At 47.8% G+C, this 21,613-nt stretch overlaps 1 protein-coding gene across 2 annotated transcripts in view; it reads left to right on the top strand.

The window, feature by feature from the left end:
• Positions 1 to 5,091: 5,091 nt before the first annotated feature.
• FOXO3 (forkhead box O3) overlaps positions 5,092 to 21,613 on the top strand; it is a 115,153-nt gene continuing 98,631 nt past the window's right edge. The window contains exons 1-2 of one of the 2 annotated variants that reach the window (XM_059700780.1): positions 5,092 to 5,281; positions 6,372 to 7,117. In XM_059700780.1, coding sequence (XP_059556763.1) covers positions 6,500 to 7,117 — 618 coding nt within the window. In that variant the 5' untranslated portion in view covers positions 5,092 to 5,281; positions 6,372 to 6,499. The remainder of the gene's footprint in view (positions 5,282 to 6,371; positions 7,118 to 21,613) is intronic. The other variant, XM_059700779.1, reaches the window with a different exon arrangement.

Raw genomic sequence — 21,613 nt, 5'->3', positions numbered from 1 at the left:
TCTCCTTCAAATGGTCTTCCTCCCCTTTGAAGCCCTAGGCACCTTAGGGCAAGATGCCATATATACCTCATTCTCCCTGTCTCTTAACTTCTCATATATGTGGGGCTCCCATACACATAGATGTATGTAACTTCCCATACATGCTAGTATGTATGTATGTAACTCAATTTGGTCATTTTCTGTTGTTGATCTGTCTCATGTAGATTTAATTATTAGACCAGCTGAAAGAACCTAGAAGGGTAGAGTGAAATTTCTTCTTTTCCCACAGGACTCTGCCCGGGTATGTTATGCCTAGAGGAGGCAAAGAGGAAGAGAGAAGAGCCTCAGATACTCTTGGAGAGGATGGTGATGAAACCTGTCTGGAAGGGAAGCCAAAGCTCAAGCTCTTTGGTACATAATGTTCAGTAAATGTTTTACATGTAAATAGTTTGCTGAGAAGTAGAGAATCAGAGGGAGGGACTAATAAGAGTGTCAAAGGAAGGGGAGCAGCTAGCTATAGACGTGAATATTAGGGATCCTACTTTGCATTTCAGTCACATACAGGGTAGGGCAAAAGTAGGTCTACAGTTGTATGTGAAACAGAGTTTATTCTTATATTACTAGAGGCCCGGTGCACAAAATTCGTTCATGGGTGCAGTCCCTAGGCCTGGCCAGTGATCAAAGTGTGAGCATCTGGTGTGGAAGGGCAGGTCCCAACTGACCTCTGGGCCCTGGGCAGCACCTGGGCCCCCGCACTCCCCCCTTTGCCTGAGTCATCGGACCCCTGCCCTGCTCCCTCAACCCCTGGGAGCCAGGCAGCAGTCCCATCCCCCACCGCTGGTCATTGTCTGCATGGCCCCGCTTGCACCCGCCATGTCCTGGCACCGCCCTGCTCACCTGCTCCACCATCCCACCACGGTCCCATCAGGGCTGGCAGCACCTCCACTGCTGCCCACTGCCAGCGTCACGCCGCCGATGCCCGCCATGTTCCGTGTTGCCCTCTGGCGGTCAGCGCACATCATAGTGAGTGGTCCAATTTCTGGCCGCAGGGACAATTTGCATATTAGACTTTTATTATATAGGATTGACTAGAGCAGGGGTGGGCAAACTTTTTGACTCAAGGGCCACAATGGGTTCTTAAACTGGACCGGAGGGCCGGAACAAAAGCATGGATGGAGTGTTTGTGTGAACTAATATAAATTCAAAGTAAACATCATTACATAAAAGGGTACGGTCTTTTTTTTTTTTAGTTTTATTCATTTCAAGCGGGCCGTAGTTTGCCCACGGCTGGACTAGAGGCTCAATGCACTAAATTCGTTCATGGGTAGGGTTCCCAGGCCTGTCTGGCCATCAGGGCCAATTGGGGCCTTCTGGCTGCCAGCTGGGGCCTTCCTTCATTCCATGCCACCCCCTGGTAGTCAGCATATGTCATAATGAGCGATCAAACTCCCAGTCTCCCAGTCAAACTCCCAAGAGGACACTTTGTGTATTAGCCTTTTATATATATAAATGACTGTATTACTTTCCATATAAACAACTGTAAGTCTACTTTTGCCCCACCCTGTATTTGTCTGGAGGCTTATACTGTATTTGCATGTCCTGTCTTCATTGCTGAGAGACAGACATAAAAGCCCACCCAAGGGGTTAAATGAGCACTTTGCTGACAGGTAGCATGCTCAGTCCCTAGTATTTGGGCTCTGGAATCTGCTCAGCTTGTTTAGGTGAAACATTAAAAAAATTTGTGTTCCTTCAGTAACTGAATTTACAAAACAGAGTGGACAATTACTACCTTAATTTGTAGAAATAAACAGGGTATAAAAAGAAAGTGGGGGAAGTTTCGACCAAATATTCCACCTCAAAGGTCATGATGGCATTACTTCTTGACCAACCCCTTAACTTACTCAGCTTTCATATACTAAAAACTTGGGGGTGGGGGTGGGGGGAAAGTTTAGGGGTTTGGAAAAGGACCAAGGAGGCCTTTAAGATCAAAGCAATTTTAGGATAAAAGAGAACAATTACTAAAATTCAACTTCTGAGTTTTCAAAGGTTTACCATAGGGCCAAACTACCACGGCAAGTTCTTGGGGGTAAGATGCACATTTACAGGGTTGAACATTTATAGCCACTGCCATTTGAAGTTTTGAACCTCCATTTATTCGAAACTTGCCCAATACTATATGACTCTTGTATTTGTCTTGTGCTGTTTCTAACTCTTGAAATACTGAACTTTTTAACACTGTATGTCTTAACCCCTCCAACGAAGACTGTACGCTCTTGGAGAGAAATGCCTGTATTATGCCCCTCACCCCCATTCCTTACCAAGAGGGTCAACCTTGAACTCTTTCATTTTTTGGAACGCCCTTGGGATATGCATTCTGAAAATGGACACAACATGTTTTTAGTGAAAATCCAAATGGCCAAGAGCCCAGCCAGTGTAAACACATTCTTTCTACGTCCTCACTTTAATGACAAAAGATTGTTTAGATTTAGAGAAGAAAAATAGCGGATTCATTTTACAGTGTGTTAAAGTATTGGATTTTATGCGGTATCATGGTGCAAAGCGCAGCCCTCCCTGTTATCCTCAGAGCTGAACAACAGATTCCAGCTCCCCCCACCCCCATTCCCACCCCCACCCGCACCGCAAGGGCACTTGAAGCTGACAGTTGTTTTGCATCAGGGTCCGAACCACCAGGCTACAAAACAAATGCAAACTCAGGGCTTTTCAGCGGTCAGGCCCACAATGAGAGGAGTGGAGCCTCACGCAGAGGAGCAACCCCAGAAAGCAGTCAGACGCCGCCTTTCCAGCATTCCGCGTCTGAAGACAACCCCAAATAACAGAAGCGCATTTGCACGTGGACAGAACTGTAAGCCCGAGAGACGGACGGGCACATATGGACTGGGGACATTCAGAGCCAGAGAGCGAGGGCACAAGCCGCGCTCGGTGATGAGAGTCCACCTGCGGCCAGGGTGTTGTGTGCTAGTGAGCATGTGGGCGTGTGACACCTGCTCCGGAACCGGTGGCCGCGCAGTCTGGCCTGGCATGGCTTCCAGGTGGAAAAGAAGCCGGTGGCTCTGTTCCCGGAATGTGAATGAGGGAGCGGGGCCCGGGCTTAGAGAAGACAATGTTCCCGGGCGGGAACTCGTAATCTACGCCAAGGCTTGGACAGGGCATGAAGCTCATGATCCAGCTTCCCGGCCCAAGCTTCGGACGGAGCCGGAAGCCCGCAGCGGGGACAGCCTGGATGGCCAGCAAACAGCGCCCCCGGGAAGCCGCGATGTGGGCCCCGCCGCGTCCCCCAGCTAGAGCGGCGGCTCCAAGCTCCCGCCACTCTCCCGCGCAGCCGGCACTACATTCCATTTAAAAATAACACCCACGTGCGCCGGTAAACAAGCGCGCGCGCTCGGCGGTGCCGCGCGCTCCGGGCGAGCCATTGCGGCGCGCGCCCGCCCTCCTCCCGCACGTGTCAGCCGACTCCGCCCGCGCCGTTCGGGCGCCGCTCAGGCTCCTCCCCCTCGGCTGGCCGCGTGCCGCCCCCGAGCCCCGAGCGCCTGGCCGCCCTGGCCCTGGGGCCCCCGTGTGATGCCAGGCGTGCTCCGCTGAGTGCTCTCCAACTTTCCTCCTCGGAAGCTTGCGCTTCGCGGCGAGACCCATCGCCCCAGGTGTGCTCCTTCCCTCCCGTCCCCACTCCAGCCCTCTCACGTCCCCCCACCGGTTAACTTTCCCTCCGCACGCGGAGGGCTGGCTTCTGGTTTCTCTCCTCCTACCTCCCACCACTCCTTAGAATTTTACTCGATTGTTTATTATTTGCTGGAGGGTGGGGGACGGAGGGGGGCGTCTGGGACCTGGAGAATGGTGGCCGCGGCCAGTCAGCGCGCGGCGTGGCTTGACGAGTAAGGGGCGCAGCGAATGGCTTCGCGGCGTGGAGCTCTGGGGTCACGCGCGTGTGGATACAATGACATCATCTGTTTGTACGCGTCGAACTAGCTTGGTGCAGGGGCGGGGCCGCACGTCACTTGAGTGACGGGCCCCGCGCAAAGCCTGGAGCCGGGAGTCGGCCGGGTGGGCGGGCTTCTGCGTAGGCTGGGTTGGGCTTTTTTTGTGTGTGTACGGGGTGGTGCGGAGCCCGCTCTAGACACTTATCTCCAGTGGGAGGATTTAAGAAAAAAAAAAAAATTTAAGTTTTGGTGTGCAAGTAGCATGCAGTGCACAGATGAATGATTTCGGCACTGATCATTGGAAAAAGACTTGTAAATAGGTCTTTTTTTAAAAAGTAAAAGTACAATTAGACGTTTGCAGTCATCTGCAAGTAAGATTCAAATTATTTCCCATTCACAATTGTTCAAAATCTGCTCTTGCGTTTAGGAATGGGGCAGTCATTTGCTTTTTTTTTTGTTTGTTTTTCTGAGTTAGTTACACTTCTTCCCTCGTTTGCCATAAAATCCATGAAAAGTGAAACACGATTGCGGTCCGGCGTCCTGGGTAAGAGATTCAGGGCAAACCTCTTGGTGCCGGATCAAATCTGAGGGCATCAGCTTATCGAAGTCCTGAAGGCTTGACCAACATCTTCACTTGTCAGTATTTCCACGCCGAGGTAACCCTTGCCATCTGCGATCGGCATCTTATCTGGGGTGTTACTTGGTGTCGGGTTCTCAATGGGAATCGGACACCAGGGCGTGCCCAGAGCCCAGCGGAGGACGCTCTGGACTGGGACCCTGGGCGCCAGGCGAACTGCCCCGAGTCAAGGATACCAATCAGCGGCACTGGGAAAGCGTTTGGGGCTCTGCGCCCCCCCCCCCTTCCTCTCCTGTGCCCGCACCGCGCTGTTGTCGTTGAGGCTTGGGGGCCGGGAGGAGGAGCCCCGCGGGGAAGGCGGCGGGAGCCCGCCGAGTCCTGGCCCGCGGCGCGCGCCGGGACACCCACGCCTGCGGCCCGGCGGAGCGGGGCCGAGCCGCGCAGGCGCGCACGCGAGCGCACAGACACACACGGACACCAGCACACCCGGGCTCGCCGCCCAGCCCTCCCCCTGGGCGGAGACCCACCCGCCCGCCGTCATCTTAGGTTGAGGCACCCTGCGTGTGTCTATAACTTTGTGCTGCTGCCGCGGCCGCCCCGCTCGTGGAAGGGAAGAGGAGGAATGTGGAAGGCGGCGGCGCGCCGGCTGACAGGCGGTTCCTCGGGCGGGCTGCGGTGGCGGCCGGAGCGCCTCTCCTTCGCCAAGGTTGCGCGACCCTCCTTCGCCGTGCCCCGGGCCCGCGCGGGATTGTGCGTCCTCTCCCCTCGTCCCTGAAGGGAAGGAACCGAGGTAGGCGCCGGAGCTGTGCAGCGGGGCGGCCGCCTTCCCGGTGACTCCGGATCTGCTTCCGAGCTGGGCCAGGCGCTTCCCTTTTCCCTCCCCGTGACTCGGTTTTGCGCGCCCCTCTTCTCTCCCGCTAGTGTTTTTAAAGGACTTGAGCGAAGGGGGGAAAACTGTCAAGATGGCAGCAGCGGGAGCAAGGAGGTGATGAACGTGCTGGTCCGGGCTTTCTTGCGACCCGGGAGACTTGGCGCTTCCCGACCTGTTGGAAGATTTATGTTCTGACTTGCCAACCCCCCTTCCCCCCTCCCCCCGTCCTTTCCTGGGAAAGGGGTGGAGGGCAGAGCGTCCGTGAGAAAATAAACCACACAACCCCCCAAAGTAACCCTTTCTAATAAGCTCGACCCTTGGCGAACACCCGACGAGCTGCTTGCCCCCCCTTCTTCCCGTATTTTCTTTTTCGCTGGAAGTGACAAGGGCCCGTCTGCGCTCGGACCCGCGTTCGCCCTCGCGGCCCGCGGGCGAAGAGAGGAGTAGGGAGCTGCCCGCGCCGTCCCCGGCCTTGGGCCCGGCCCCCAAGAGGGGGTTGTCAGGGGGGCGCGGTGCTTGCAGGTCTGGGGGCGCGGAGAGGAGCCCTGCGAAGACGCCAGACTTTGGCCGCGGCGCCGCGGGGAGCACTCGGGCCCGAGCGAAACATAAACAAACGCATGCCCGCCCGAGCTCGGGCTCGAGCGAGGCTGGGCTGCGCCGGCGCCCGTGCTGCCCGCTTTAAAGGCGCGGCCCGCGCCCCTCCCCCGGCCCGCCCCTCCCCCTTCGTCCCCGCCCAGCACCTAGCCCCGGAGACCTGCAGATCTGGCGGCGGCGGGGGGAGGGTGCTCCCCCGTGCGAGCCCGTCGATTCGCCTGCGTCTCCCCCGCGGCCTGACCAGGGGGCGGTGTCTGCTGCGCCAGGTTCGGGACGCACGTCTCCAAGTCTGCCTGCTCCTGGAAGGCGGGCGCGGTGCGGTCGGGAAGCGGCGCGGCGGCGGAAGACTTGCCGAGGACGGGGCTCCAGACCGGGATAACCAACTCCCCTTTTTTCTCCACTCGTACTTCCCCAGGCGGCGGCAGTAGCGGCGGCGGCGCCCCGGAGTCCTAGCCTTCGCAGCGTCCCCGTCCCTCCCCCGTCGCACCCCGCCCGGGCAGAGCAGGGAGCGCGAGAGCCCGAGCCGCGGGGCGGGCGGCGAAGATGGCAGAGGCGCCGGCCTCCCCGGCCCCGCTCTCTCCGCTCGAAGTGGAGCTGGACCCGGAGTTCGAGCCGCAGAGCCGACCGCGCTCCTGTACGTGGCCCCTGCAGAGGCCGGAGCTCCAGGGAAGCCCGGCCAAACCCTCGGGGGAGGCGGCCGCTGATTCCATGATCCCCGAGGAGGAGGACGATGAAGACGACGAGGACGGCGGCGGTCGGGCCGGCTCGGCCATGGCGATCGGCGGCGGCGGGAGCAGCACGCTGGGAGCCGGGATGCTCCTTGAGGACTCGGCTCGGCTGCTGGCTCCCGGAGGGCAGGACCCGGGGTCTGGGCCAGCCCCCGCGGCGGGCGCGCCGAGCGGAGGGACGCAGACGCCGCTGCAGCCTCAGCAGCCACTGCCACCACCGCAGCCGGGGGCGGCTGGGGGCTCCGGGCAGCCCAGGAAATGCTCGTCGCGGCGGAACGCCTGGGGGAACCTGTCCTACGCCGACCTGATCACTCGCGCCATCCAGAGCTCCCCGGACCAACGGCTCACTCTGTCCCAGATCTACGAGTGGATGGTGCGCTGCGTGCCCTACTTCAATGATAAGGGCGACAGCAACAGCTCTGCGGGCTGGAAGGTGCGTACCTACCTCGGGCGGGTGGTGGGACTCGCCGGCCTCCTGCGCAGCGCCAGGCGTCCCGTCGCTTCGTGGAGCGCGCCTACCGGCGTTGGGGACTGGGGTTGGCCGAGAGCCTGGGCTGTGGGTCTTTGGGGAGTTTTGTGTGACCCCAAAGGAAGGGTACGTGAGGCGGCCGGGGGGGGGGGGGGGCGCGGGGAAGGAGGCTCCCTGGGAAGTGTCGGGCATGGCCAGGTTCTGAGAAGGGGCAAGGGACTTTGGAGAGAGAAGGACAGACGGACAAGAGTGCTTATGCTGTATTCCCGGACAGCGCGGAGCAGGTAGGTCCGAGGCCAACTTTGGAGTAGAATTCACCATAGTGGGGGTGCGGCGAGGACGCTGCGGTTCGAGTGCAGGGACGTGGGGTTGTGTTTCGGACTCGGTGCCTGGAGGAGGAGTTGGATTTGAGTTTTCCAGGAGCTTGGTGCGTTGTCACTAGCTGGGTGAGAACCCTAGGGTCCAAGTTTCGGGCTTGTGGGTGTTAACTTCCACCGGCATGAGGATATCACTAGAAAAACCAGTGGTTGCAAACATTTCCCTGGCGGGCACTCTGTTAACACCTGTATTGCTCAGAGATGTCTTTTCAGTCAGCCTGCCCGCAGTAGCCAATGAGATATTCTGGGGTCTGGAAGAGGGCAGCTCTGCCATCTCAACGCGGTGTGGCCGCACCTGCTGCTCCGGCTGAGGCCCGGACTCTGGCCTTGTTTGAGGTGGGGTCCAGGTGTGGAGGCCTGGAGGCCGGGTGCCTCACTTCAGCCTTTGGAAGGGAGGTTTGGTGGCAGGGCTGGGCTGTAATGGCTTCTGCCAATAAGTGAACCTGAAGAGAGGCTCTCTACTGTTCCTTTTCAGCCTCTTGGGGGCACTGGACACGTGGTAGGGAGAGAGGTGTGGAAAGGCCTATGATGTAATGACTTCCTGCAGTTGGGCATCGAAAGAGATTAGCTCCTGTGCCCTTGCTGATACCCAGCTGCTTTGCTCCTCCTGGCCCCCTCCCCCAAGATATGAATGTGTCAGTGCCAGGCAGAAGAGACTCCTGCGCATTTGGAGATACTAATTGCTTATCAGTTGCTTCTATTTGCAATTAGTTGCTGCTTTTTTTTTTTTTTAAATTAAAGAGGTAGTTGCTTTCTCCTCCTGTCCCTTTCTTTATTGTCTTTGGGGAGCCCTGTATCTTCCTGGGTTTCAATAGGTGTATAAAATAACATGTAGTGGAGAATTGAAGCGTTGGAGAGGAGGCTGCATATGAAAAACTAAATAATTTAGTGTATTGAGTTTTAATTTGCTTAAAAATAAAATCCTTGTAAAGTTCCTTAAAAAAATTATGGCCAGTATTGGAGTGGCCTTGTTTAGATTTAAACCTTTTGTAGATTAAACAAACTTTAAAAGCAAAATGTGTGCTTTGATATTATTCCACAAATCTGTTTCATTTCCTTTAACAAATGCTGACAGTATGAATGCTACATATGATTTAATTCTATTGCTTTGCCAAGGAGTGCCAGTTGTGTGATATGAGGGCTCTTTAGAGAAAGGCCGAGAGTTCTGTTTCACAGCCGTGCTAATGTTGATACCTTTTAAAATTGAGTTTCCAAGTGGATAGCAAGGGTTAATCTCAGTGTACAGTATCAGGAAGGGGTGAGTTTACAGGATTTAAGAAGATAGATTTGGGGTTTTGGAGTATTTTTCAAATTTCTCACACTTGGAATTTAGTCCTGCATTTTTTTAATTTGGTGCATAGATACTGTTAATTGCAAGTTAGCTAACTTTCAACTTAGTTAACATAGGGAGGGTTTTCAGCTTTCCTATGATTTTTACCATTAAGAAGTAATTTCATGCTATTGTGCTTATAGGTAAAATTAACAATTTGATAACATTGGATTTAAAGAAGTATTTATGTGAGAAAGTGTTATTATCAAAAGTAACTGAATTGCTAATTATATTTTTATTATAACTTGCACAATTTGCAGTAGAGATTTTGGGCCTAGTCATAAACTTGGTGGTTTTATGTCCTAAACCATTTTTGGTCTCATAGTTCCTTTTTTCTTTCTCTGCTATCTTATTTCTCTTTAACCAAAATTTTATGAAATATTGTAAATTGAAACTCTCAAGCCTTAATATGTTTAATACAGGGCACACATTTTATGATTATTTTTACTGTAAATGGTTACATCAGTTCCACTTCTGAGTATTATGTGATAACTAATTCTTGAAGACTATAGGGATATCATTTAAAGAGTTTTTGTAAGATGACCTTTATCAAAAGATGCAGCCATGCAAGAACTTCCAAATCTTTGATGATGGTGAAGGCTCTTTGAGACTGGGGCTGGTTTCTTATTCTGATTATGACTGCTAGCCAGCCCTGTCTGTGCTTGTGGTTTGGTGGGGGCAGAAGACGAGGGAAAAGGGAGAGGTCGGGAGCTGATTGTGACCCATATTCATGGGTCCAAGTTTCAGGAGTCGAATCCTATCATGATTAGTCATTTTGGAAACATCTGTGTACATTTAAACCACATTACTTTCATTCTGAGTTATGTATTTGAGTTTTTAACCCCTAAAAATGTCTAGAATTCAGGTTAATGTCTCCTAGACAAGTGTGTACATAGGCACAGTGTGCAGGGTCCAGGCCTTACTTCTTTTGTGGCTTTTTAGGCCATTGCATTATGAGAGCCTATAACCAGAATTATGACCCTAAGGTCATAGAATGAAAGAGGCCTTGGTGATCAGAATCCAATCAGTGGTTTGAAGCCCTGGTTGCATGTTAGAATCACCTGAGAGCCTTTAAAAACTATCGATACCCAGAGAACCTGATTTAATTGTGCTGGTGGGTGGATTAGTGTTTATTGTTTAGGGAGGGGAGGGAGGTTTGAAATTTCTCAGGTGATTCTAATATACAGCCAGGATGAGGTTTGTTGATCTAGTTCAGTGATGGAGAACCTTTTGAGTTTGGCAGGTCAGCATTTTGAAAAACCCTAACTTAACTCTGGTGCCGTGTCACATATAGAAATTTTTTGATATTTGCAACCATAGTAAAACAAAGACATATTTTTGATATTTATTTTATATATTTAAATGCCATTTAACAAAGAAAAATCAACCAAAAAAATGAGTTCGCGTGTCACCTCTGACACGCGTGTCATAGGTTCGCCATCACTGACTAGTTCTTTAATAGGTGAAGAACCTGATTCTTGAAGTTAATGACTTTTCTAAGCTCACACAGCTAGTTAATACAGAGGTAATTAGTAGCCACAGTTCTAGAGATCTTTGTTCTTAATCACACGGTTTTCCTCTTTAAATTGATCTTTTTAAAAGGTCATTTACTAAGTAATGTGTACTGTTAACATAAGTACAGGTTGCTTTCCTGAAAAACATATTTGCCTCTCAATCTAGTCTTAGTTACTATTTCAGCATCAGGAAGACAGGTGAATGTTGATGGAGGCCGAGGAGTGCACCTGTTTGTAGAGCTGTCCAGTGCCTATCAGTATGCGCATTTGGGAACTATGAAGTGACAAAAGTGGCAAAAAAAAAAAAAAAAAGATAGCATTTTAACAAAAAGAGGATGTTCTTGGCTAACTTAGGTTTGTTAGTTACCTGCTGTGCCAGGGAGAAAGGTGATGGCTATCTCACAGGTTCCCTTACCTCAGGCATTAAAGTAGAAGTGAATAATCAGATGTGGTTAAGAAGGGAAAAGGTTACATTTCTTTTAATTCCCACTAAGCGTACTTGCACTGCACCCATAATTAAACTGTTGAGAATGGTTCCTCCTGACTTGGGCAGACCTCTAGGACTCCAGCGTTTACCTTGTAAGGCCTGTTTACCACTTGTCTCCTACATGCACGCACACACCTGCATTGCCCACGGATCAGGGCACTGAGACATTATGCAGCCATGAGTTTCTGTGGTGGCTCCCACAGTTTCACAATTGTAGGCTGCTGCTGCTGCAGAGGGTGACTCCTCAGGAGACCGGGTCTTCCTTCGTAGGATAATGTGCACTCGTAGAGCATCTTCTCAAGGTGAAGAGATGTGGGCTGACCTGCCACATAAATCTTGTTTACATGCCCACTGTTGCAGTTTTTTTTAGATTAATGCATTCAGTTCCTTTTCAACATACTGTATTAAGAAAATGTTATTTTAACCGCACTTTTATGTTTAAAAAATACATATTTAAAGTTTCAAAATGACAAAGTCATAATAATTCCATATTGTCTCATAATTTTGACCTCAGTCGCCTTTGGAGTAACTCACCAAAGGGCCGGTTATGGTGGTGTGTGAGGAATCTGTCTTCTGCTGGGCCCATGTTGCCAGAACGCTGTTTTGTAATTTCCTTTGGCAGTACTGTCATCGTCAGTGATTCTCAACTAATACACTTCCTCTTCCTACAGCAGCAATACACGAGGGGGACTGTTTTCCTCTTTCTCAAAGCTGTGTCATCGACCTATGAAGTGAAGAAACTGGCCCTTTTGGACTTTGATCTGTGAGCCCTGTGTAGCAGAGAAACTCTTTAAAAAAGAAGTGAAGTGTTGGTTTTGATATGTTTATCTCCTTAGAAAATGAAATGAAACTATGCAGACTTATTTTTAGGAGCTTTTAGGAGAGCTCTATTTTAAGAGAATGACACCATACAAGAACATCTTGTCGTTAAACTTTTTAATACTCGTGATTCTTACTTAAAACCTGCAAGATATTTTTATTTGGTAAATTAATGGAGAGGCCTTGTCCCACTAAAAAGTCATTTACTTGCTCTGGAAAAGTTAAGCAGACTCCATCCATCCAAAGATCTTGATTAAGAAATGCAAAGATAAGACTTTTAGGCCTGTGCGTTCTGGTGAGGTATCCCACTTACCCATTGCTTGTTCCTGAAGCTGGACAGAGTATGGGATTTGTTTTGTTTTCATACACATTCATCTCACCTGTAGGGAACAGCCTTGATCCTATGCTTGACTCCTCATTTTTCTCCACACCTTTTCCTGTATCACAAATTGAGGGGTCCTGAAGATTCACTTTGGCTTCTTTTAGATTAATGCGTTCAGTTCATTGGCTGCTAAAGGAGTCCTTTGGGATGACATACATACAGGTGCGTGGGCATCAGCAGATATTACAGCTGAGGTACAGTAAGTGAGTAGAAGATTGAGAAGAGAAAACTCATTTTACACATTTGCATCACATGCCATTTCATTCATTCAGCAAATATTTATGAGAGGCATACTGTGTGCAGGGCATTCTGCTGGCCCCAGGGATCTAGTAGTAGCACAAGACAAATAAGGTTTCAGTTCACAGGAGTTCACAGTCTATTGGGGGAAGACAGAAAATAAACATGCAAATATGTGCTCTGTGAACTTGTCCTTATTGTCCATTCTCTTGCCTTTTTTCACATGTGTACTTCTGCTTTCCCTCGTGTTTCAGCTCTGGCTTGACGCTGGCCTTCACTTCTCTGCAGGTTGTTTTCAGCTTGCTTTGGAGATGCAAGGCCACTGTAATGTGGCTGCTGCCGTGTGGGAGAAGCGGGGCTTTCCCAAATTCACCTAGATGAGAGCATATCTGGGGCCCTGGACTGACCTGGGAGCCCCAATTTCTGTCTCATGGGGCCTGGTGTGGGACGGACCTCCCCCTGGAGAGCGGATGTGGAGCCTTGAGACAGACAAACTTACCTGTAGCTGTTCTTGCCTCAAATTCAGAACTAAAGGAGGTCTTAGAGAGCATCTAACTATTTTACAGGTGAGGAAACAGAGTTGAGTGTCCTCGTGAGCCCAGAGCACCACTGTTCAGTAATGTCTGCTGCTAACCCTTGTGGTTTCACAGCTGTTGGTGCCAGTGCCTCCATTTCTGCAAAGTCTTCATTTGCTCCTATGTGCTCCCCTCCCCCTCCTCTAGGCCGGCTCACACAGCGTGTCTGTGTTTCCCTTTTTTTCATTCTCAGCTCACCTTGCTGAAAAGGCCTACTTTATCCACCCTACCCTACCCGGCCCACGCCTGACTCCTGCCTGTTTCCTTCGTCATTTTTCTGTGACTCCTGTATATTCCCAAGTACAGTGTAAGAGCCTTGAGAGAGCGCGCAGTGTGTCTACCAAACAAATAAGTGTTTCTGATACTTGGAGCTGCTTTTAGGATCACCATGTCCTCAGCCCATGAGGACAGCCTTTTCTGGGGTTTGACACTGAAAGGGGATGATGTGACTCAGGAGTGAGGTTATGTCACGTGCTAGAGTCTGGATACTTGTCGCTAGGAAGGTGGCCCAAGTCTTAGACCTCCTGTGTTGATGTTGATACGATGTAGTGTAATTATGAAATGATGCTCTACTATCTAAGGCATTTCTCACAGTGTCTTGTTTCCTACTGTAATCGTCCCTGAAAAAACTTGATCAGTGCCAGTCACAGCCCATCACAGAAACTGAGGGAAACCTGATCTTGAGATGACCTTTCATTAAGAGAAAGTTGATATCCAGCCTGTCACCTATGTGGGTATCGCACTTTATGCAGCATCAATACGTACTGTCTAGAAAGAGTCACCACGGAATTGTTCTGCCTCACATTGACGTATCCACTTATAGGAGTCAAGTTGTTGTATAGAGCTAAGTTGTCCATAATGTTCTGCATTTGGGGGCATCAGTCTCAGACGTGTTGAGGTTTTATGTCCATGGATTGGAAAATAGATGCCACATATGAAGGAAGAAGAGAAACCACCTTTTCAAGAGGGACCTTTTCAGGGGGCCAGTCTGTAGCTCTTTCGAGGTAGAGTTTTTTGAACAGGTGGTTAGGCTAGTGATTGTGATAAAAGATCTCGATTTTGATCACATCACTGCCACAGACAAACTCAGTACCTTAACCATTTTATTCTGACCAAACAACTCTTATTTCTCAGCATCACAATTTCCCTAATTGGGAAAAGAAGTAAAGTAGCAGGCATCCATATATTTTTTTTAAAAAAATTTAAATTCTTAATTGTTCCATAGACTATTGTGATGTATTGCTCCATCAGTTTCCCATGGGTTGAGGGGATGGTAAAACGTAAACATATGATTGGAATACTCTGGGCTTTTCTAGAGTGTGTGTCTTCTACTCTTCAGTCGGATTTCTTTTTTGAGACTTTTATCTTGAGATTTTTTTCTCTTTGTTGTGTGGCAGTTAACTAATATGCGATAACATTACAAAATGAAATGGACTACTCTGATGGCCTGAGGTCCTTCCAGTACTTGCTACTCGGGTAATCCCTTATGGTGAAGATGCCAGGTTAACTTCTGGGTGCTCACCAGGTCTGCATGTCCAGATGCACCCCAGTCCTGCAGTGGAGAGGTGAACACAGAGCAAGGAAAGCTCCTGGCAGCCTTGTTGGAGGGCAAGGCCAATGTAGGAAGTGACCCCTGCCCCCAAGCAAATGAACTGCATTAGCTTTCCCCTGGAAAAGTGAATTCATAGAAAAATCCAACAGAGATACCTTTGGGAGTTTTCAGTACATGTTTGTAATTTCTTATTTATTTCTTTTAAGACCTTTACTTGTGTGTGGGAGAATTCATGTCATATTTTTCCTTGTGTTTAGAGAAATTAATAACTTGGTTCCTGATGCCATTGATAATTTATTTTAAATTCCGAGCCAGCAGAGGGAGTACACAAGATTTTAAGCTGATCTCAAGTATTTTTCCCCATATAGCTAAAGTGGTACCTTGATTAAAAACTATCAAGATCTAACATGTCATGCTTCTGTGTAGGCATATGTCATCGTGATAAAAGGATAGCTTGGAAGGGAGAGGGGCAGTTAAAAACCTTAGGTAACTTTTTAAAGGAAACGTTGGTCTTCTAAAACTCATGTTCATGTCCCATCCCCAGTAGTTAAATGAAAGCCCTTTTAACTGAAAAATCTCCTCCCCTGCCTTTAATCTTGTTGCTATTCCACTTCTGACGATATATGTGAATGTCCATCTATACCTAATACCAAATCTCAGAGAATGTGTCTGGATCAGTGTAATATTCTGTTTTAGTGCTATTTTGGTTGAGACTTTTGATATTTTCCAAAACTTCAGTTTCCCATGGGTTGAGAGAATGGTAAAAACTACATCATTTCCAACTCAGATTTCGTAGTCCTGGATCCACTGGAGATCATAACTTTTGAATTTTTTTACATTTCTGTGATGCCATAATTTGTCATTTTCCTCCACTTTGCCCAAATTTTGGTTTTGGTGATTTACTTTAATTTGGGAGTTATAGTGGGTTGAAAAGTACCCCTTCCAAAATTCGTGTTTACCTGGAACCTTAGAATGAAACCTCATTTGGAAATAGGCTCTTTCCAGAGGTAATTGGTTAAATTAAGATGAGGTCATACTGGACTAGGGTGGGCCCTAACTTCAGTGACTGGTTTCCTTGAGAGAAGAGGGGAGGACATAGATGTGGAGAAGGCGGAGTGAAAGCTGAGGTGAAGACTTGGAGTGATGCAATTCCCAGCCCGGGAGCACCGGGAGGAGGCAAGGCGGGACCCTGGAGCCTGCAGAGGGGCACGGCCCTGCCAGCACTTCAGTTTGGACTTACAGCTTCCAGCGCTGAGAGAATGAATTTTTGTTTTCTGAAGCCCCTACATTTGCAGTAACTTGCTGTGCTGACATCAGGACACAGAGGCACAGGGATGGAAGAGAGGGACAGGCAGGGTTGCAGATAGAGGATAACGTTTTAATTAGAGTAGAATTAAAATGTTAATCATTCATAGGCAACTTGCTGGTAACTTAAATTTCATTCTTTTTCCTGCTGTGCGGGGAAGCAGGGAGGCCTGAGTTCTCCTTGATTTCCCAATTAGAACTATCAGAACGTTTCCCGCCCTCTCATGTCGGCCGTGGCTTGTCCTAGGCTCCCTCTCCACTTACTGAAATTCTTCTTGGCCCGGTTTGGGAAGCTGGTGGTGAGGCTTCGCACCCCAGGCCTCACAGTCCTGGTGGAGTGAGGGCTGTGAGATTTACAGCCCGTCCATGTGGCCTGGATGACAGCTTTGGTCTAGGACAGCTGGCCTTCCAGGCTCCTCATGGGAAGGAGGTGTTGAAGCGGGATCCTCTCCCCCCTGTCCCTGTCAGGGCTTGAGAAGACGGAGCCCTGTCAGGTTCGTTATCTCCGATGGTGGTGAGGCTAATCCAGAATCTGAGTCCCCTCAGCTCCTCATGAACACCCATCACTGCACAGTTACCCATTTTGTGTGTGCGTGATGAGAACTTTTAAGATTTACTCTCGTAATACATTCAGATGTGTAGTATTAACTATAGTATGTAATGTGTATTATTAACTGCAGTCACCTGGTGTATATTTTATCCCCATGCCTTGCTTATTTTATAACTGGAAGGTTATACCTTTTGAAAATAGCTGCTATTTTTTTAAAAAGTATATTTTATTGATTTTTTACAGAGAGGAAGGGAGAGGGATAGAGAGCTAGAAACATCGATGAGAGAGAAACATTGATCAGCTGCCTCTTGCACAACTCCCATTGGGGATGTGCCCGCAACCCCGGTACATGCCCTTGGCCAGAATTGAACCTGGGACCCTTCAGTCTGCAGGCCGACGCTCTATCCACTGAGCCAAACCGGTCAGGGCAATAGCTGCTATTTTAAAAGTTGCTACTATGTGCCACGTTCTTTACATATATTACCACTAACCCTCGAGTTAATCCTTGGGAGCACTGTCTTGCATGCTTATTTTCCAAGTGTGGCTGACTCAGGTAACTAACACCCCTCTCTGTGAGCTGCTGGGAGAGTGGACTTGGACCCGTGACTCAGGCTCCTTCCCTTGATTTTTGCATGAACTAGTAACTTCATGGAGCCAGTGGTGGGCTTTTAGTGGGGAACTGGAGGAGTGGCTTTAGAGTTCTTTCAGACACCTGTTGGTTTGGGGATTCATTTCTGTTTGGTCACTGACTTGTGTGACTGTGGTTTACTATGGGTCAGATACAAAGTGTACTACGGTGGGGCCTTGACTTACGAGTGTCCCGACTAACGAGTGTTTTGAGATACGAGCCGTCTCTCAGCCAATTTTTTGCTTTGAGTTGCGAGCTAAAATTCGGGTTACGAGCCAGCCTCAGATACCCCACCGCTAGTTGGCGCAGCGAACGTCACAGTGAACGCCACAACATCAGCCCAGCATCACGTGTCTCACTCGTTCACTTCTTGATTTGACATACGAGTAATTTGAGTAATTTGAGTTACGAGCTCCGTCACGGAACGAATTAAACTCGTAAGTCAAGGTCCCACTGTATTCAGAACTGTCAGAGTGAGACATGGTATGAAGAAATCCTTTGGGTTGGGCGATTATCTCTGAGAAATTCTCCCTTGGGAAAACAGAGGGTCTCTGCTTCCATAGGCTTTAGGTAGGTAGGTGAATGGAGACACCACCACCAAGAAAAGCAGATTTCTGGGGGTGCTGGTTGGGGGAGGATATTTACAAGAAGTTCCTGGCAGAAGTTTGGCTGCGGAATCAGATCTCATAATTAAAGGTATTAAAAATATTTTGTGAGTGGTTGACTCTTTGCAATGCAGTTACTAGGGTTTAAGGCAGGCTGCCAAGACAGAAACAGAAAATGTTGCATAATGTAAGTTGCTGGCCAGGTTAAAGTGTTTATTTCTGTTGAAGAGCTTACTGCTTTTGTCTTCAAGGTAAAAATATTTATGAGTAGGACCTAAAATGCTGGTTTAAATTGGCTGCAGGAATTGCAGAACCCATGTGCCCGAAGATAAAATGTGGCTAGCAGAGTACTAATCTCATGTGTGTGTTGGAAAAAAATTCAGAACTCTCAGTTTCATAGTAAAGATAGGTGAGTAGTGTCTGGATTGTGTCCAGAAGATAGACTGAAACCCTATGATAAATGCAGAGCAGGCAGAACGGTTCTTCCTGATAACTGAATACAGCCACGGTGTGGGGGAGGGGAGGGGCTGGAGGCAGTTGCAGAGGGTGGCCATGGCCACGGTAGACTTTTAAAGGTACAAATCTGGCTGTAAACCTGAAGTTTAAGGAGAGCATAAAATTATATCCAATATAATTGCTTGTGAGATGTCTTCTTGAAAATTGGTAGTACATTAGAAAGATCAAGTGGATAGTTAAGTCATTAACTCACATAATTCAAGTCTCAAAACTGATTCCCCCCCGAATTGTCCTAAAAATTGATTTTGAAAATGACATTTCTTTCATCATAAACGATCTAGAGAACTGCCTAGGTTCCCCATATTTGATACATAATCTTTGGCTGAGTGATGTTCAAAACCTCTAGCTCACATTCCTCTAATCTTTTTAAATTTTTTTATTTTACTTAATATTTGAAAAAAAATAATCACTATGATAACTGTAATAGTTTTATAAAGTAAAATGCTTTCCATAGATCTCTTCATCAGAACTTTTCATGTTGGTAAATTCCTAAAAAAATGCACCCAATTTAAAACTCAGTGTTGCTGCAGCTCTTCCAGGGTTTTTACCTCACACCAGAGCTGTCATGGGGCTGCCTACCAGCGTTCCTTTCCCAGCGAAGGACTTGTTAATCTAACCCTTGTACTTTTGTATCTCAGTCTGTATTGGGTACCTCCCCCCGTGCCCCCCCTCTCCCCGCCCCCTCATGGTAGAATGAGAAGGCATACTTTTATTAACTGGTTATTTTGTAGTACAGTTCCCTTAACAGATTAATTTGCCATGTATGAATGTACCCTCTCATTCAAATAAATAGTGGTCCATGGACTCAATTTTTTTTTTAATATATTTTATTGATTTTTTTACAGAAAGGAAGGGCGAGGGACAGAGAGTTAGAAACATCGATGAGAGAGAAACATCGATCAGCTGCCTCCTGCACACTCCCCACTGAGGATGTGCCCGCAGCCAAGGTACATGCCCCTGGCCGGAATCGAACCCGGGACCCTTGAGTCCGCAGGCCGATGCTCTATCCACTGAGCCAAACCGGTTAGGGGATGGACTCAATTTTAAGCAAGGTAATTTCCTTTAGGTAAAAATTGAAACTCTGAGCCTAAGCATTCTTCTGGTTTTTGTAACAGAATAATGACCGGGTAGGTCAGGTGTATCATTTGTGTAACCCCGAGAGGCCTGGGATGGGCTATGAGAACGTTGTAGGCCTGATTATTTTAAAGTTGTCCTTGAGCTGATACCAGTATGAGTGTGCTTGCTTTGGCACATGTGGGCTCTTAGGCTCCTGAGAGATAACTTCCTAGGTGAGCTGGTATACTTTTCTTGAAATGAGTGGCCTAGATCAGGCCTTCTGTCTCCAACCCTGTCCAATAAAGATAAGCTTACAGCCTTCTGCTTGAATAAATGCATGTCCTCTGCTGAACTGAATTATCTAAATCAGTCCTATTTTATGTCCTCTCTTTCCATAAAGATCCTTATTTCAGGCTGAAAGTCTAGGTCACTTGGGCCATATTTAGGCGTTACCACTTTCCTCCTCCACGTCAGTTGCTAAGGAGAATTTTGGCACTTGATCATGGGCATCATTTAGTAGGTGTGTTCTTTGGGAGAAGGGGAGAGGTTTATCCCTCTAGTCTTATAAAGTCAGGGAATGCTTTGAGTCAGTTTGTGGGCAGTTCAGTACTGAGTAAGTGCAGTACCATGTGTTAGGAAAGCTAACTTGTGCTAGTGAAAACTTTTCTAAATCGATTTTAAAGTGATTATTTAACAAATGAATGCTTGTATTAAAAATTCTCATTTTTAGGATGCAGATTTATCTACAGTATAGTTTTCTAGTCAAATAAAAAACTTTGAATTGATGAATCAGTTTTCGCTATTAACAAAGTGGAAATACATCTGGATTTTTCTCTCTGGCCTCCCAGGGTTGATCTTGTTTATGTGAGCAGAAATAATTTCACCTGTCTGTCTGTGTTACCTGCCCTGAGATTCTGTGGTCTGTTTTGTGTTCATCATTCTGACCTAAACAGGATCATAAAGCTTTCAAACATTTTTCCCAGCTTGTTACTTCATGCATCTGTGCTACTCAAGAAGGAAGAGGAGAAAATAACTCTCTCTTGATTTTATCATCTGCATCACATGATCTTTACAACTTTGAAAACTCATTTGTCAGTGTGGTTACTGGGAGGATAGTTACCACATGCTCTGAGAGTTACTTTTTCAGTCTTTTCCCTTGCCTTCCCTTTAAAGAAAAACATTTAATTTTGCTCAGGGATAAATTTTACCGTTTTTTTCTGGTACATGATTTCAAAGTTGATGATTTGTTTGTGAGAAGTTACAGGTCTTTGCCTTGTGTTCCTAGTTATTAACTCTTCTGACAAAAACACAAAATAGCACATCTTGTTAAAAGGGCTTCCTGATAGGTCTTTGGACTGGTACCAGGTCTTTGGCAAATGAGGGCTGCCTTGACCACCTAGCCATTTCAGGTCTTTGAACCCAAGACAGCTGACGTTGGGTTGATCCTTAGATCCATCTCAGACTGAACGTTTCCGTTTTACTTGTCCTAGTTGTTCCCAGTTGCTCGCTCATTCTTTTCTCTCTCCTTTTATGTTTCCTGGACATTTTCTAAAGGAGGCTTCTCTCTTTCCCATCCACCTATTTTCTCTCTCTGACTTTTTCCTGCATCATGGTTTTCAACCTTACTGCATTTGAGAATTACCCAAGGAGCTTTCAAAAACCCCTTGTGTCTGGGTCCCATCCTAGGCCAGTCAGGTCAGAATCTCCAGGAATAGGGCGTGGGCATCTATATTTTTAAAGCTCCAATCTGATTTCAATGGATAGTTAAGATTGAGAACCATTGTCTTAGAAAAATGAGAGATCTTGGCTGTGGAAGTTATCCACTATTTTTGTATTGACTTTTAGATCTATTTTCACCTCTCGTCCATGGGAAGATTACAAGGTCGAGTTTGCTCCCTGGAAGCTCCGTATTAAAAGGAGCACCGTCAATTTGGGATCTAAGAGAATAGTTGGCCTCCAGGACAAGGGCATCATTGCTTAACAAGCTGTGTTTATCTAGGATCTCCTCCTGTACTTCCTTTCCTATAAATGAATGTGGCTTTTTTAAAGTTTCCAACTCCCACTTGTTTTTCTAGTCTCCAGTGGACCCCAGTTAACTTATTTTGAAGTTTTCAGGAATTTGTTAGAAGAGATGGTGCTATTTCAAGTCATTGCGTAAGACTTGAAAACTGAGACACACAAACTTAGTGTTCCTTCTCTGTGCAACCTGCTCTGGTACCCCAGAGGGTCTACTGTAGCCTGGTGCCTCCGTTAGTGGTCCTGTAAGAGTGATCTCCAGATCAGCATCACCTAGGAACATCCAGGAATCTGTTAGGACTGCAGATTCTTGGGCCCACCCCAGGCACACTGAATCAGGAACTCTGGACCTAACCATCTGTATTATAACAAGGCCTCCAGGTACTTGGGCAAGTTGAAGTTTGAAAACCACTACTTGTAAGTCCTTTGCTAAGTCTGGAATTCCTCTGAATTCCTAGGAGTCAAAAATCAAAATTCTCATGCCATCTTGGCTTCAGAATCCAGACAAGAG

This window comes from Myotis daubentonii, chromosome 6 (genome assembly GCF_963259705.1).
Source record: "Myotis daubentonii chromosome 6, mMyoDau2.1, whole genome shotgun sequence".
Classification (NCBI taxonomy): domain Eukaryota; kingdom Metazoa; phylum Chordata; class Mammalia; order Chiroptera; family Vespertilionidae; genus Myotis; species Myotis daubentonii.
Note: the sequence above shows the minus strand (reverse complement) of the source record. Positions and strands in the feature narration are given on the sequence as shown.